This window comes from Vulpes lagopus, chromosome 3, assembly GCF_018345385.1.
Source record: "Vulpes lagopus strain Blue_001 chromosome 3, ASM1834538v1, whole genome shotgun sequence".
In the NCBI taxonomy this organism is placed as follows: Eukaryota; Metazoa; Chordata; class Mammalia; order Carnivora; family Canidae; genus Vulpes; species Vulpes lagopus.
The window spans coordinates 146,108,649-146,127,046 of NC_054826.1; the positions used below are offsets into that span (position 1 = coordinate 146,108,649).

The 18,398-nt window shown below is 39.5% G+C and overlaps 1 protein-coding gene across 4 annotated transcripts in view; it reads left to right on the plus strand.

The window, feature by feature from the left end:
* Positions 1 to 18,398, plus strand: part of TGFBR3 (transforming growth factor beta receptor 3) — a 193,994-nt gene that overhangs the window by 105,954 nt on the left and 69,642 nt on the right. For all 4 annotated transcript variants that reach the window (XM_041750917.1, XM_041750919.1, XM_041750916.1 and 1 more), the window contains exon 4: positions 13,881 to 14,018. In XM_041750917.1, coding sequence (XP_041606851.1) covers positions 13,881 to 14,018 — 138 coding nt within the window. The remainder of the gene's footprint in view (positions 1 to 13,880; positions 14,019 to 18,398) is intronic.

The window sequence follows — 18,398 nt, forward strand, 5'->3', positions numbered from 1 at the left end:
TGCCTCAGGTGATGACTGTGCCCACAGTTTGTAACATCTGTTGAGGGCCTTTCTGTAGCTAATAACTAAAATTTTAACCATGCACAAACATATTATGAGTGCTTTATATGTTTTAACTTATTTCTTTTAAAAATTCTAAAAGGTAGATACTGTTACCCTCATGTTTAGATAAACAAGGTCACACACGTAAGAAATGGAGCTGGGATTCAACATAGGGAATTGGCTGCAAGCATCCATGCTCTCAATTATTATGCTTTGCTGATTAGTCATATTTCACTTTATGGATCCCATTTTTAAGCCATAAAGTAATTAATCAAAAAGCAGTCTTTTAGATGGTGGGACCTTCTTTAGAATAGCTTGAGGCCAACAGAAGATTTCCCCCTCCCCATGAAATATCTGGGCATTCACTGTCCTAAGAGGGACAATATCCATTTTATACATCATCCATATTTTATTTCTCAGTACTGCTGGGAACTGTCTATGGTGAGTGGAAAATTAATAGAAGAAGAAACACAAATTATATAGTTTTGCTACTTGTTAACCCTGGTTAAAATGTTTGTTTGCTTAAGAATGTGGTATCTGATGATGACTTTATCAGGTTTCTCTCTTCTGAAAACAAGGATATTTTAGAATATTATCCATGTGTAATGGTCTGAAAAATGTGAGTTTTCATTGTCTTTCTTTTAGAGAATAATAAAATTTTCCTCACATTCAGAGTTAACAGTAAATTATATTTATAACAAACACAAATTATCTAACTTCAGCAATTCTTTGTGATTGCTCTGATCTCTTCTAAAGCTAGTGGAGATTTAATTGAATATTTTCTAAAGAATAATGGCTTTTTCAAAGCTAGGTCTAATATTAGAGTCCGGGCTCCTAAGTAAGAGACAACAGGCTTCCATGGGCTCACCTATACCATGACACAGATGTGACCTGCACCTACCACAGTAGTATTGTGAGCTCTATGGGATACTGAACTATCCTCACTTTCCTGACAGATTTGTTCTCTCCTGCTGTCATTTTCTTTTGCATTATTGTTGAGACTCTAGAGGACTTTGTTGTCTATTAAATGTATGGATTTTAATTTTTTATTTTTTTAAAATTTTTATTTATTTATTTATTTATTCATGGGGGGGGGGGCAGAGACACAAGCAGAGGGAGAAGCAGGCTCCATGCAGGGAGCCTGACGTGGGACTCGATCCCAGGTCTCCAGGATCACGCCCTGAGCTGAAGGCGGCGCTAAACCGCCTGAGTCACTCTGGCTGCCCAATGTATGGATTTTTAAAAACAAATTTAACAGACTTCTTTAGAGAAGAAATGAAATAGGACATGGATAAAGTGATTCTGAAAGTCTTAGGAAAATTCTTCGCTAAGGAAATCACAGAATCTAGACTCTAGGGTCAGAAGGGGTCTTAGTGCTCATCCAGTCTAGCTTATATGTGGTTTGTGGGTTTTGTGTCTAAAATATCTCTAACAAGTGGTTATGCAGCCAGTCCAAGTAGTTCAGAAAGTTTGAAAGGAGTGGGAGAAACCAGAAAATTCATCATGTTGACAGGCTTTGCCTGTTTCTTACACAGAGGATTGGGTTCAATTTGTCCTGCTTGCTTGTTGCCTCTCCTGACCCTTGACATCCTCTGCTGTCCCCACACAACCTGGACATATCTTAGTCTTGGTATTATATTACAATCCTCTCTCCATGTGTCTTTCCTTTGGACTCTAAGCAAATTGGTTAAAGATAGATTGCGTCTTACTCATCTTTCCTTTGTCAATATTAATAGAAATAATTGTCATGGTGCCCAGCTCATCATGGGTACCTAACTAATGCAATTTAATTAAATGGAAAAAGAAGTGTGTAGAAACCATGTTCCCATTTGAAGCAAACTTAGTGTGTGGCTTAGCTTTGACTGTCTTACATGAAGTCCTGAGGATTGATGGGACTTTTCAGCCCTTCTAAGATAAACCAAATTCCTTGTATTATCACATGAAGGTCTTTCAGGTGGGATTTGAAACTCAAGAGTTGGTCTGGTCCAAACCATGTGGAAGATCAAATCACATTTTTTTGGTGTGTGATAAAAAACATAGGATTTACCATTTAGCCATTTTAAAGTGTATAGTACAGTAGCATTTGCATATTTACAATGTAGTACGACCATCACCACTATCTCATTCCAGAATGTTTTCTTCACCTTAAAAATACCCTATCAATTAGCAATCACTTTTATTCTCCCCTACCCCTAGGTAGTGGAGATGACTAATCTGTTTTGTCTCCGGATTTGCCTGCTTCGGACCTTTCATATAAATGTAATCGTACAACATGTAATGCTTTGTGTCTGGCCTTTTCACTTCACACTATGTTTTCAAGGTTCATCCATGTTATACAATGTATCAGTACTTTATTCTTTTTATGCTAAATAATATTTCATTGATGGGTATGTCACATTTGCTTATTTCAAGTAATTTTTATGGCTGTAAAAATGGAATACACAATATTCCATTGTGTGTATGGGTGTATGTGTGTGTGTCACATCATTAGCTGTAAAAAAGGATGAGGTTTTGCCATTTTGACAACATGGATGGATGTTGTCAAAATGGCAACTTTGCTTAAATTTGCTAACTGAAATAAGTCAAACAAAAAGATATCATATGATTTCACTCCTGTGACATTTAAAGGCAAAACAAATAAACAAAAAGAAGAATCAGACCTATAAAATACAGAGAACACACTGAGGGTTGCCAGGAGGAGTGGAGTGGATGGGAACTGGGAGGATAGGCAAAATGGGTGAATGGGAGTGGGAGATACAGGTTTCCATTTATGGAATAAATAAATGGAATAAATAAATCATGGAGATAAAAGGTACAGTATAGGAAATACAGTCAATAGAATTGTATTAGCATTTTCTGGTGAGAGATGGTAACTATACTTGCCGTAAGCATAGTATAACTAATAGTGTTATTGAATCCCTGTTTTGTACACCTGAAACCAATGTAACATTGTGTGTCAGGTATAATAAACTTTTTAAATTACCTTTTTATAGAGCAATTTGTCATTATGATGAGTCAGATTTCTAATTTCTACCCAAACATCACGAATGGCAAGAATCTTAATTATTTCCACAATATCCTGGTAATTTTGGAGTATTTAAATTTATGATCCATTCCTGAAATATTTTGTAATGCACCCTCCCTCCCCACATTCTACTTTTCCCATTTTGGCTCTACATATTGCTTATTAGAGGATGAATCAGAGCTAGAATGGTGAACTGATAGTTTTCCTGAAAATGAGAAGTAGAACGCTAGCAGCTCTTGACTTAATAGGCATTTGGGACTTAACTGAGTAATGAAGCAGAGCTTAAGCTGTTTGATCTTGGTATCTATTTGGACCATCCAGACTTTGGTCAGTCCTGGAAAATTTCTTTAGAGATGTATTATGAAAGAGTAGCTTGTACCTTCTCCATTTACAGGAGAAACTAAGCCATTGTAATATTTTCAAACTCTCTTTAAATACAGGTGCTCTAGCTCTGCCTTACATACTTAGTATCCTGAGTAAAGTTCACAGAGTAGAACCTTTTTTCCTTTTAAGTATAAGAAGTGAGATTATATGTAAGAAGTTAAGACATCATTAGTGTTTCCCAATGTTAAGGCAGCACCTTGCATTTCCCCAATGTCAAATAGGGGAAGTCATTTTATTCATTTGGAAATGAATTGATGTTCTCTCTTTTTCTTTTGCCCTATACATTCACTAATTCCCAGTTATATAAGTTGATTTATCAGGGCTTAAATTTGCTGACTACACATAAAGTCTTGACAGGATTACAGTATCTTCATTATTGGAAAATGAATGACTGGATAGTATTAACTTTATAACTTGGAAAACGAATGGTTTGTATTAGAATTTGCTCTTGTTTCATTCAGAGATAAAATCCATTCCTTGTTTCTGCTGTGTTGGTTTACCTGTAAATAAATGTCAACAGGACCACTCTTGATCCAAATAGGAAACATTGTTCAGACTTCTTGTATCTTAGATCTTTTCCTTTTTTATTTTAGTTATTTTCCTTTAGGTTATTAATAAGTGCTGAAAGCCTTTTTATTTTTAAGATCTTTAAAAAAAATTTATTCAGAGACAGAGACAGAGACAGAGAGAGAGAGAGAGGCAGAGAACACAGGCAGTGAGAGAAGCAGGCTCCATGCAGGGAGCCTGCCGGTGGGACTCGATCCCGGATCTCCAGGATCACACCCTGGGCCAAAGGCAGGTGTTAAACCGCTGAGCCACCGGGGAATCCTCTGAAAGCCTTTTTAAAGATATAGAGAAACTTTAATGAATTTGTAACCAAGTATCCTGCTGTTTACTATAGCTTAGTCCTTCCCAGTTAGAACAAATGTATTGAACTATTTTTAATACTGTCTCTGGATGCCTGGGTGGCTCAGCAGTTGAGTGTCTGCCTTTGACTGACAAAGCTCAGTCCGTGATCTGGGGATCCTGGGATCGATCCCTGCAGGGAGCCTGCTTGTCTCTCTGCCTCTCTATCTGGGCCTCTCATGAATAAATAAATAAAATCTTAAAAAAATACTGTCTCAAGAAAATAGGAAATTTAAACTTTTCAGTACTGACTTTAGGAAGATATTCCATCTTAGACACTTATCAACTATAAGTTGCCAAATTCTGTAGGCATATTTTGGCAACTTTCTGTTGTACTTAGGCAGAAGTACTAGACTGTAATGTAAATACTGCAAACTGCATTTGCTCTATTGGCAGTTAAGCTGTCCTGACACAGTTCATTGCCTAAATTAAAAGCATTTAAAATTCCATGCCCCTGAAAGATAGTGGAACATTCAATCAAAGAAAATGATGTTTTGTTTTGTTTTGTTTTGTTTTTCAGGAAAAATACTCCTAAAACACAGAATGATAACATGTTCTCCCCACTTTGGCTTCTGGGTTATTTCTCCCTTTCTCAAGATAAGCCATGTAACATTGAAACTAAAGTTCCTTTAAAAACATTTCTACTTAAAATCATAACCTGGCTGGATGAGACCAGAATACCCTTAGGGGGCCGGTACTGTGAACTTCAGGAGTTGTTTTTGTTAGAACTTTCAAAGGAAACCAGACCTCACAAAATTCCCAAGGTTTTTCTACCCTGACCAGAACTTAGTTTCCTGAGAGAGTAAACCAAGTAAACTTTGGTTTAATCCACATATCAACTGGGAGCTCCTGGAGTTGAACGAATGATTGAGTCCCATCTTTGCTAATTCAGTGACTTATAGAAATACAGAGTATATTTTTGCAGATTGCCAGAGCTTTAAAGTTCTCCTGACCCTCCCTCCACTTACCTGTTTTGTAATTCTGCATGTGTGTGGTGCTTGAGTACAGCTGATTCACTTGGATGTAAAATGCAACCAACACCATTTTGAGTTCTATAGTGCATTTGATCATGAGAACAGTGAGCATTCCTAAAGCTTTTGTAGAGGAGACAGAGGAGGATTGACATCAAAGCAACTCAGACAACTTGAGCTGGCAACGTAGGCATCACAGTTCATAAAAATGCTTGTTGCCCCATCCCTGTTGGTGTTTTACTACTCCCCCCACCTTGTGCTAGCTTCCCATTATCTTGCTCACAACTCAGTCCCCTTCCTTTCTTCTTTATCTTTCCTTTTCCAGAAGCGAAGTAGTTCCTGCCTCTTAATCCTATAGAATAGGCCAACACCCCAAGTTAAGGTGGAGTGGGAAGGTAGAGCAGGAAAAAGAGGACAGTGAGAGACATTGGTTCTACTCCTAGCATTGCCACTCTCTGGCCATATGACTTTGGAAAAATTCTTTACTCTAGTTACCAATTTCTTCATCTTTGAAATGGGAATAATTAGATAATTAGAGCAACTTCTGATGAGAGCAGCAAATCTTAACCCAGGAGAAGGACCCATAGGACCTGCCTATTGTCTCTTCTTAGAATACAATAATGATGGCTGTAACTTCTGTTCCCACTACTATTCCTATTAACATCAGAAACACAAATGCAGTGTTTTGTGAAGTCCATGCCTTGATAGTTACTCCTTTCCAGATTTCACTTTCATGCTAGAAAGGTGACTCTTTATGCCCATTCACAATTCCTGACCAGCTTCAGGTCAATATACTAGGCCAGGGGAATCCAGGTGCCATCCTTTTGAGCTTAAAGCATCATAAATCACAGCTTGAACACCAGTGCATTTTGTCTTTATTTCTATTATAAACTTACTAACTTTAAGATGGTGCTTAAACAGCGATCTTTATTGAGATCTGTGATAGCAATTGGCAGGTGGAAATGATTATTTCAGTACTCAGATCATGTGAGAATTGGGTTCTTGCTATGTCTACTTATTAAATTCACTCCCTTTGGTCACCTCAATGATTTTCTTGATTATGCAGTTCTGTTCACCAGAGTATTGACAAGCTGGCCATTATGACATCCTATTGCTATAGTCAAATGCATGCCAAAATACAGGTTTATTAAACAGTTAAGTAGCAAAAACAATTTCAAGCCCACTGTGAAAAGTAGAAGTTGAGAAGAAATAAACTTACATAGTCCAGGGACATCTGGGTGGTTCAGTCGATTAAGTGTCCAGCTTGATTTCAGCTCAGGTCCTGATCTCAATACGGAGCCCCATGTTGGGCTCTGTGCTGGGCATGGAACCTGCTTAAGATTCACTCTCTCCCACAGCACCCTCACCACCTCTCATGCACATGCATTCTTTCTCAAAAACAAAAACAACCCCCCCCCCCCACGCACACACGCAGAAGATAAAATCCCTTGATTCCACTAAAAAATTTTTTTTAATACAGTCCATAGTTATATGGTAGTATTAAAAATAATAATAAAATGTTTGGAATGGGTCTGTTAAGTGTGATGGAATATAAAAAAACAGGCTTTTTTCACGTTAATCAATGTGCAAATATTGAGTTCCTTCAATTTGTCTAGAATTCTCATTTTTTTAAAATATTTTATTTATTCACGAGAGACACAGAGAGAGAGGCAGAGACGTAGGCAGAGGGAGAAGCAGTCTCCATGCAGGGAGCCCAATGTGGGACTCGATCCCAGGACTCCAGGATCACGCCCTGGGCCAGAGGCAAACGCTCAACCACTGAGCCACCCAGGTGCCCCTAGAATTTTAATTTTTCTTTTTTTTTAATATTTTGTTTATTTATTCATGAGATACACAGAGAAGAGAGGAGAGACACAGGCAGAGGGAGAAGCAGGCTCCATGAAGGGAGCTCAGTGTGAGACTTGATTCCAGGACTCCAGGATCATGCCCTGGGCCAAAAGCAAATGCTCAGCTGCTGAGCCAACCAGGTGTCCCTAGAATTTTAATTTCTAACTATTCTAGCATACTTCATTGGCTAAGTGAAAAGTATTTGAAATTCTCTTCTCTAAGAGACAGGAGAATGTTTGGTCAATTTTTTTTTCCAATCTTTGTTATTTATTTCTGAGAAGGAAAACCTGATCCAAAGGCTTTTTCACATTTTATCGATTTATATATTCATAACTATCAAAATAATTTGTGTGTGTGTGTGTGTGTGTGAATAACTTATTCTTCCTTTTATTTACTCTTTCAGAAAAATTATTGACTGCTTGCTAGGTGTTCAGCTCTGCACTAGGCCCAAGAATGCAGAAATGAGTATGACTGTTTCTGCCCTTGAAGAATACCTCGAGGATTTCACAGTATAAGGGATGGGGTGTGTGTATGTGTGTGTAAACGACAAACATCTAAACAGATTATTGCAGTGCCATGCAGAAGTAGAAAAATGAGCCTGGTCTGTAGGAGCACTGTTGAGCTCCAGTCCTGCCTGCAGATAGGAAAAGATTTCCCTGATCTTGAGCTGGACATTCATGTGTGTCCAGGGGCTGGCAGGAAGGTGCTGCAGGCCAGAATCCTGAGAAGCCCTGGTGTGTTGGCCTCCAGTACGATATTCAGATAGCAGAAACTTACACTAACGGATGACGGAACAGTACCTATGAGTTAGACTTGCCATCAGCACTGGCCTGCTAAGGGCTCCCGCCACACTTTTGCCCCCAAATATGCCCAAATCCAGGGTCTCTTTTTTCCCTGCTTCTCTTCCCCATAGTGACTGGGCTGTGGGCTACTCTGGGAAGGGAGGGCCAGGGTCTCTGGAATCCCCTTGCAACTCTCCCAGGACCCCGTTAGAGGGCCATGACCCGTAGTTTCAGAAATATTCTTCTGTTTATATGAGCTCTTGCCCCTCAACCCCCAACCCAAATTTAGTTCCGAGTATTTTTCCAGAGCATTCAAAATATAGAGCAGAGAGGGAAGGCTTATTTCTGCATCAAATTTCAGACTTTCATTTTAGGTTTTTTCCCCCCTGTTTTGTGGTCATAATAGATTATTTTCGGAAGCTCCCAGGGAATCCTGAATCCTGTCCTTGTTTGGGGGAGGAGGAATTAGTTTTAGAACTGAGTGGCTGTATCCCTCTCATCATGTTAAATGGTTTCAAGACAAAACTATTGGGGGAAAAAGAGCTCTGTATCATTTGCCACAGCAGTGTGAAATCCCTGACCCCAGTGCTGCTGAGACCAGAGAGAATGATTGGTGGACTCTCTGGGTGAGGGTGGAGTCACTTAGGGGGTAGAGATTCCTTGAATTCAGTACCAACTGATTGATGTTTTTCTATGAATTCAAAGAAATGTAAAAATAATCAGGAAAAATTTTAAAAGCTCCACATTAACCCCTCCAAGAATATTTTAAGGGAGTCTTTTTATACCAATTCCCAAATGGCAAAAGACAAGCGATGGCAAATAAAATGTCAGCTGCAGGGGTTCCTTAGACCGGGTACACTTGCAGCTACTAACTACTATTTCCTGCTCACGGCAATGGGTACATTTCAGATGTATCTGGGGTCAGATTTGAGCTCCTAAAAGCCATATTGCTCAAATAGAAGTGAAATTGGAGTTCAGTGTGGTACCCCAGCATACTGAAATAGACTTGTGTCTCGTCCGGGTGTCTGTGTGACTTAGGGTGCTATGAGATCCAGATTCAAGATGTTTGCAGTTACTACCAACAGTGTTGCTAAGAGGATGTCTCCTTACCTCTGAGTAGGGGATAGATGATGGCTATACACAGACCAGGGTGTGATTTTATGCTAGAGTTCTTTTCTTATCTGTCTTCTTAGTAAACTGATTGTTGGATCATCCATTTCAGAGCATTTGGTCTGGTTTTAGAGAACAGGAGTCTCTCTGGTAGTGTTTTGGATGACTTCATTGTTTCATGGGTCCACAGGGACTGTTACAAGAATCAGAAATGTTGAAATGGAACCTCACTGACACGTTAGCAAAATCAGACAGCTGTTTAACTCTTATATCAGTTGTTTTGCTCGCTTTGCTTATGTTTATTTTAACAAACCCCAGGAGTCGGTGTGTGTGGGGGGGTAACTAATAGGAAATTTTTTAAATCACTATGTTAGAAATATCTTGCATCTCTACTCGGAACCCTTAGAAATGCAAAACAATTTTCATATGGCATCTTTCCATAAAGGGAGGGGTTTTTTTCTTTCCTGTAAGTATATAATTCATTTTCATAAAGTGATTTACAGAGTTTGAGACAATATGTAGTTTTTGCTTATCAAAGATAATTTTTGGAAAACTGAGAGGTCTTCACCCTAACAAGGTTCAGAGAAAATTGTCCTTGTTGTTTTCTGGTGATAACATGGGCAAGGACATGCTTCCTAAATGGGAGATAGGAAGTTTGTCTTTCCACCCAGAGGCTTTATGCTCCTTAGAACTGGCCTTGATTTTGGTCAAAATTGTATTCAGATTCCCCAGGCAAGTACTTAGAAAAGATTTACTTTGAGTTTTACTTTCCTTTTCTTTATAAAATAGAAGAAATACATTAATTACATCTGTAGTTTGTTGAAGGACACAGATAATCTCAGAAGACCTAGTATAAATAGATGTCATAGAACAGATTAGCCTTCCATTAGCTCAGAAGCAATGAGCTTTTCCTCATTTAGGGGAAGGATCAGCAATGTATGAGGGACAGTGTCTACATATGGGATGTGATAGATTAGATTTACTTGCATTTTCTCATGCCATTAGGAAGACTGAAATGCAGGACTATTTGAGACAAACATGATTAGAACAGAACTCTTAGATGAGGCTTTATGGACCACTTTGCAGTCAATATGATTTTAAGAGGTCACTGAAACCCCAGAAACTGCACGGACAAGTGTTTTACTTCTGAGTTGCCATCCATTAAGTTCTTTCTCTGAGAGGTTGATGTTAAAATCAGAGGCATGATCTCTAGTTTAATTACATGGAGTCATTTTGTTTCTATTTCTGCCATTAGAATGTTCTTGTTCTACAGTGGCCTCCTTAACCTCAGTTAATGGGTACTTAATCTGGAATTCATGGGCCCTACAGGGAATATATTTTCTCTGACATTGCCTGCAAAATGTAGTGTGCATATGGGAGTTTTTGTGTGTGGTGAGAAGGCTTATCTCTTGCAATAAGTTCTCAAATGCTTTGTTACTGCCAAAGATTAACACAGAAGCCACCAATTTAGAGACTAGTCATTGTTCCCTCATTTGGGGGTGCATCCCCTTTGGTTTCATCAGCCTTTCCAGTCACACAACCCCTAGGTTTAGTTTGTTATTGCTCATGAAGCCCATGGACTAAGTGGTGACTCTTTATGTAAATTTAGCACAGGATTGATCCGTTTGGATTGCCAAGCTGGGAATCATCAGATACCACTTGTGTTATTTCTCCATGGCCCACTTCTTTGCTGCAGTCTGCCTCAGCTCTGGTCTTCAGACCATGATCATGGGGCAGTGATCTACCCATGAAAACCTTCAGCATGTTCTTATCTTTGTAACCAGTCTACCCTGAGCTGCAGTTGGTTCTAAAGAGGATTTTCTTTTCCTTTCCTTTCCTTTTCTTTTCAGCCTGAGAGAAAGTAGGCACCTGAGCCAGGAATTCTTTCAGAGGTATTCCGGGTATGTTCTCCCCATCGTTTGGGGAGCTTTTATACCTTCATTCTTTTGTTGGTTGTTTTTGGTTGTCCTCTTGTCTTCCTTTCAGCAAGATTTATTCTAGTAAAGGAAAGATACTGAGAGACTGGGTGAGTGGGTGCTTGGGGGACTCTCTGTTCCTGCCTAATGATCTTTTTAAAAAAGTATTGAGTGTTTTTCTTCTAATTTCCCAATCATAGTGTGAATTTTTCTCTGCCAGATGGTTTTTGGGGTTTTGCCTGGGCCCTGTGTGCCAGAGTCGGGGATTCTTCTTGGCCAGACGCTGCCACATATTGAAGAGGGAGCCGTTTCCAGGAAAGCTCAGAGCTGTGGCTCCTAGAAATCTTTCCTTGATTGTGTGAGCCAGGCCTCGACACTTTTGACCATCTGGAAAATTTTGGACCCCGGCACCAATATCTGTCTCATACACATTTTTCTTTTCATTTCCTAAGTTCCTTTTTTTTAAAAAAAATTCTTGTTCATTTGAGATATATATTTATTGCTATTTTATCTACACACTTCAAGAGCGGTATGCCTGAGGGCAGCAAAGAAAATCACCAGGAAAAGAGTTGACGTACCCTCTGCGGATACACGTGGCTATTCTTTGTGCCATGATGGGGCTCGATAAACAGTTTTGGAATGAGTAACTCTGGAAACTTTTTACTGACACATACTGTTCATGGCAGAGTATTTCTTAGCAATTTTTCAGGTACTCTTGAACAAGTAATGATTTCATCTCTCTTTAATTCACTCTCCATGGTGTGTGCTTTCTGAAGTGTGCATCTCTCTGTTGATGCTACATACAGTTTGACTCTTTGCCCCTGCTCTGTTTTGGCAGCGTCTCTCATTTACAGTGGCCATCAATTTGTTTACTTCTAGATGCAGACAGCTGTGCAAAATGCCGTGACATAGAGTTTGTACAACCAAGCAATGTGTTGTTATGCTATAGCTGTACTTGACATCACTGTTCATTAGTACTCTACTTTTAGTACTTTGCATATGCCAAATGTAAAAAATGATCCTAGCTGTATTGCAGAAATAGCACATGATAGTATTGCTCATGTTTTAAAATTTTTCTGTAAATTAGCTAGCTAAGTCCCTTTCAACCAATTAACATATTCAGCCTTTTTAACTTTTTAGGTAACATAAATTGATGCATTTGCTGTGATAAATCTATCATTTAAACAAGTGTCTAGTACTCTGAACACAGTATTTTTTTTTTAAAGATTTTATTTATTCATGAGACAGACAGAGAGGGACAGAGACACAGGCAGAGGGAGAAGCAGGCTCCATGCAGGGAGCCCGACATGGGACTCATTTCCGGAACTCCAGGATCAGGCCCTGGGCCGAAGGCAGGTGCTAAACTGCTGAGCCACCCAGGGATCCCACTGAACACAGTATTAAAGTAAGACAGATCTTTGCCCTATGGAGTATTTGCAGTCTCAGAGATTAAGACACACTCAACAGTTAATGAGTGGACATGGTATGTAAATACCATAGTGCAAATTATTAATAGAATGAAGTGCTTTTGTGGTATTGGAAATTAGAAAATTAAATATCTAGTTGGTGCTCACTGAGTACCTACCATGTGCTGAGGCATGGGTATTGAAAGTAAAGTTTGTTGCCTTATTATCAGTGACCTGAGAGGCTACTGTGATAAGTGACATCGGTTTCATAGGCAGTCCCTACAATAAAAGGCAGAGATACATGGAGATCAAAGTGGACCAGCAGCCACTGGAAGACAGAAAGCAGTCCAGCTTTGAGTGCTCTATCCCTAGTGGCTATTTAGACTCAGATCATAGATCTAGGCCATTTAGTCCTCCTAAGGATTAGGCCTGAGATGTTCTGTTATTCCCAGTGTATTACTCGATCTGTGTCTTGCCAACTAAAGTCATTTTTTGTGCTTTCCCTCTCATCACTCTCTGGTGCTCTTGAGTGAGTTCAACTTTTTAAAATATGTGCTTCTTGGGTCTTGCCTCACCCTCCTATAGAGAAAGCCAGTATGAGACATGCTTATATGAAAGCATCTGTTCAGTATTCCTTTGGCACCCTTTTGTTTTTCTGTGTTCACGTTAACCTACCTTGGCTGGTGTGCTCCCAGAAGATATGGTGGGACCCACTGTTTCCAGCTGTCCTCGTAGATGCTTTCTGATGGTGTTAACGGTGACAGTGGTAACTTACAGTAGTCCTTGATCTGCTGTCACAACTGGTCACAGTTTTCTTATCCAGGCTTGTGGTTCTCTTCCCTGTTTTTCTTTTTTTTAAACTAGGTTTATATACAAATCAGTTTTTATTCTGTGTGTTCTCTATGCTTCACTTTTTGGAAAACCCCTTCCAGCTAATAGCTGGGATGATGAAAGCACTGGCAGCTCCCCTTGGCAGCCCCCTTTCCCTTAGCTTTCGGCACTTTTCTTTGGCAGAACTTACTTAATTTTTTAGAGGTTGGAGCTCACCTGGAAGAGAAGAAAGTGCTCTCTCTGGCAATCTGGAGGGATGACCTTCTCCCAGGGGATTCGGTATCCCACTTTTTACCTTAATCATTTGCCTTGAAGGAGAGGACAGTCCTGAGGGAAGGTAACTTGTGTTCTGCTGTTGCTAACTTTGAGAAGAAAAAAAAAGTGCTCTGTTTATTTGTGTTCCACTATTACTGGGAGCTGAATCATATTTTGGTTGAGATTAGCGTGGGTTGAATTACACAGGGTAGCCATTTTTGTAGTAAAAAAATGACCAGATATTGGCAGTATCATCGAGTCCAACCTAATATATCTTATCCATAGAATCTGAACTAACTACAGCTTTTCTTAATGAAGACGTGTGAAAAAGTATTCCAGATGCTGCGCTAAGTGATTTTTTTAATGGAAAGCCACTGTTAAGATTTCTTTCTGTTCCTTCCTAGGTCACTCTGCACCTAAATCCCATCTCCTCAGTCCACATTCATCACAAGCCTGTCGTGTTCCTGCTCAACTCTCCACAGCCCCTGGTCTGGCATCTGAAGACAGAGAGGCTTGCAGTTGGGGTCTCCAGACTTTTCTTGGTGAGTGTTTGAAACTCTCCCAAAGTGTCCTTAGCATAAGGATACAATGGTCCCAAAACTTTTACAAGTCTTTAAAAAATTAAGGCTTATTTCATTGAAACAATACCAGAGTCCATAGTGTGTTAAATTTGAAGAATGCTCCTAGTGGTATTTGGATGATGGAGATAAGCAGTCACAGAAGACAAACACTGCAACTGCACATGGGTCTCTGTGGCTGGAGGGTCCAGTCTAGTTTTCATGTTAGAGTCGGACCTGCACTCATACTCTGTGTGGCCTGGGCTTTGGTCTCAGTTCTGAGACTCCTCTGGTGGCATCAAGAGTAATGTAAACATTGTAAATAGCCACTAGGTGTGTGGTCTCTGGCCACAAAATAAATACACACAAACCCATTCTATTTGTATATAACACAGGCCTACATTCTGATATGAGGATCTGTTTGTTGAGAAAGTGACACAGAGCGTTCCAAAATGAAAACATTTGTATTTTATAAAAAAGCTGGAACCCAGCTCTTGTGGAAAGATCCAAATATTACCTACTATTTGTAAATCATGTCCTTTTGAGTTTGCCAGAACATTCAAGTTTGCTAGTTGTGGAGAAATTGATGGGTTGTTTGGATGGAATTTTTGGGGTATGATATCATGTCTGATGATGAGCAACACTGCCCTTCATAGTGATAACTCATGTTGTCTATTGCTGGAGCTCCATGCTAATGTCCTTAACTGCAGAGCCTTAGGCTTTTGAACCTTTGCTCCAGAGCATCCAGAACAAGAAGAGGACTTAGTTAATAGTCTTTCTTTTGCATAGTGAGTAAACTTTGCCTAATTAGTGACTGTAAATTCAAGTCTATATTTTCTTGTCACTTGTATTTGAAGAATACTTCTAAAAACTCAAGGTACCTATTGAATAAAGTAGAAGCCCATAATCAATACAGCTAATAAGTAAATAGATAAATTAGTAAAAAGAGATAAGAGACAGCCCTTCTTTATTGTAAAATGCCAATCAATAATAGAAAGAATGGTGGAGTTAGAAATTCCTGAATTTGTAATCATCATAGTGAAAGTTTTTTGAGCAAGAGTCTTCAAAAGAAGTTAAATTTAAGTAGGGGCACCTAGGTGGCTCAGTTGGTTAAGTGACTCTTGATTTCTGCTCAGGTCTTGATCTTAGGGTCATGAGATCAAGCCCTACATCAGGCTCTGTGATCAGTGAGGAATGCTTGGGATAATCTCTCTCCCTTTCTCTCTCTTTCTCTTTTCCTCCCTCCCCCTGCTCATGTGCTCTCTTTCTCTCTCTCTCTCAAATCAATCAATCAATCAATCTTTAAAAAAAAAAAAGCTTAAACATAGCAAAGGTGGAGGGAATTTGAAGAATAGTACATTTACATAGTCTCAAAATACTTAATAACAAACAAAAAAACAGTGCATACAGTGGAGATATCCAACAGAACCTCAACCAAGTGATCACAATTAACATCAACAATATGGTACAGGTGGACATGGTGTGCCTTTAAAAGTGATAACCTGAGAAAGAATACAGTATCATTTATGTTGTATTCTGGCCCAACATGCACATAACCTGAATCTAGTCATTAGGAACCATTGGACAAAATCAAATTGAGTGATAGTCTTTCAAACCTTGGGACATACTCAATAAGCTCTTACCCCAGACTGGCTCTTTCATATTCATAATCATTGTCAATCTCCTGTAATAAAGGTGTTTGTGATAGTAATTGTAATGGCTTTCATCATAAATTCTTTTTTTTTTTTTTTTTTCATCATAATTCTTTTTTTTTTTTTTTTTTCATCATAAATTCTTATGCACATTTAACCCTTAGAATGCTGAGCTGTATTGTCCAATACTGAAGGCACTAGTTATGGGTAAGCTATTTAAATTTAAATTAACCCAAATAACAAATATATTGGGGTGCCTGGGTGGCTCAGTTGGTTAGGCATCTGACTTTTCATTTCAGCTCAGGTCATGATCTCAGGTTCCTGGGATCAAGCCCCGCATCCAACTCTGCACTCAGCACGAGTCTGCCAAAGATTTTCTTCTTCTCTGTGCCTCCCTCCCCATGCTTGTGTGTACACACGCTCTCTCTCTCTCTCTCTCTCTCGTAAATAATGACATTTTTAAAAAAAGATTTTATTTACTTATTCATGAGAGATACACACACACACACACACACACACACACAGAGGCAGAGACATAGGCAGAGAGAGAGAAGCAGGCTCCATGCAGGGAGCCCCACACGGGACTCAATGGCGGGACTCCAGGATCATGTCCTGGGCCAAAGAAGGCACTAAACTGTTGAGCCACCCAGGCTGCCCAATGAAATTAAAACACACACACACACACACACACACACAAACACAAATATAGTTCCTTTGGCATACCAGCCACACTGCAGATATTCAGTAGTTGTCTGAGGCTACCACCCTGGGCAGGTTATGAGAGAGGGTATGAGCAAAGGCTTTGCCCACCCTCCTTTGAATGCAAGTAGTAACTCAAAGCAAATTATTTTATTTCTCTGAACCTGATTTTCCTCCTCATTTATAATATAGGAAAATTAACAGTCCTGCATCACAGGGTTGTTTTCTTGATTAAATGAGACTACATGTAACATGTTTAGTACAGTGCCTGATCCTATTCATAGACGTTACCCTCCTATTGTTATGACTATTTATTATCAGAGTAGAGAACACTTGGGAAGGATGTTGAATTTATATTTCTAATTATAAATGTCTGGCTTGGCCTGACGGAGATTGAAAGGAGTTCCTATTTCTCTGGGCTACAGGTTCAGATGTAAAGTGGGGGCCACACATATCATAGTTGTACTGGTCACTGTTGAGATTCTGCATGAACCTACCACTCCATGAGTTTTAATAGATAGTATCTTAGTCCTAATCATTATTTATTTGCTTTAGTTTTGTTTGAGATATATGAGAATTGTTTCTGGAGCATCAGTTTAAAATGTACTTACATTGACACAAGAAGATGGGTTTAGTAAACAATTTGACATCACCCCTATTTGGAATTAATGCCATGGAAGGAAATTACAGACCAAACAATGAACTTAAAATTACCAACACAGGGGAGACAGCACTGGGGGAAGCCAAGGATTTAAATTTGGGGACCCTTGAACTCTGCCAAAAGTCCCAGCAGGATTTCTTTAGGGAGAATGGTTTTCTCCTCTCTGCACATTTCTTCAAGGTGGAACATCTGTTGTTTCTAGAGGTTCTCAGGTCAGTGGATGAGTGATGCAAGCTCTCTCACAAGCTGGGTAAGTCTCCCTGAGAGAAAGAGTGTGTGAAGTGAAGAAGGCAAGGCAAGTTCTTCCCTTGCTCTGTGTAGCTGGAAAGGGATTTCAGGGTCTGCTTATCCTCTGGACAGCTGTTGCAGCAGAGGGATCTGCTGCTAGATGGAAAACCAGTGGTGAATTCTGTTTATCCATTTATAGTAGTTAAGAGTTAAAGTTTGGAGATAAGATAATTACATTATTTTATAAACACTTCAGAAGGCCCATGGAATTTTCAGAAGCTGAGGCTTAGCCATCTCCATCACTGTCTTCTTCCAAGTTATCAAGCAAGTACAAAGTTGCAGAGGATGGTGGGGAGAGGGGGGGGAAGTACGGGAGGAGAGAGAGAGAGAGAGAGAGAGAGAGAAAGAAAATGAATATCTCCAGCAGACTGCCCACTGAGCACAGAGCCCAACACAGGGCTCAGTCTCACAACCCTGAGATCACAACCTGAGCCAAAATCAAGAGTTGGATGCTCAACTACCCAGGGGCCCTAACAGGCAGTCTCTTGATTCTTAGTCTAAGATGTATATGTAAGCATTACTGTCTTAGAACTGTCTTTACTTCCCAGGTAGAGTTACAATACTAAATGACTTTGGGGTTTTTTTGTTTGTTTGTTTGTTTTTGTTCTTGTTCTTGTTTTTTTAAGTAGGGTGGTGAGAAAAGTTGAAGCAATGATATCTTCTCCTCTGTTCAGGATGACCTTTTAATTTAACTTGACACATCTGCATTATTATAGCTACCCAGATTTAAAAAGAGAGCCTTTCATAATTAGTTAACAGGGACTAGTCACCCATGGGAGTGACTAAAGACATTATACTTTAATAGTGTCTGATAAATGTATCTGGCTTTTTCTGTCAAATCATTCTAGTCCTTCTTATGATTTCACAGTATAAGCAAGAAGGAGCAGGTCAGGCAGAGAGAGAGTGGTATTGAGTTTCATCTGTGAGTGCCGTTCCTTTATCTGGTTGTTTTGGAAATGAGAGTGGAGTGAGGAGTGATTGTTTCATTGTCAAGTAGTGAGTCTTTGAGTATGAGTCTCTCACTCACACACACACACACACACACACACACACACACACACACAC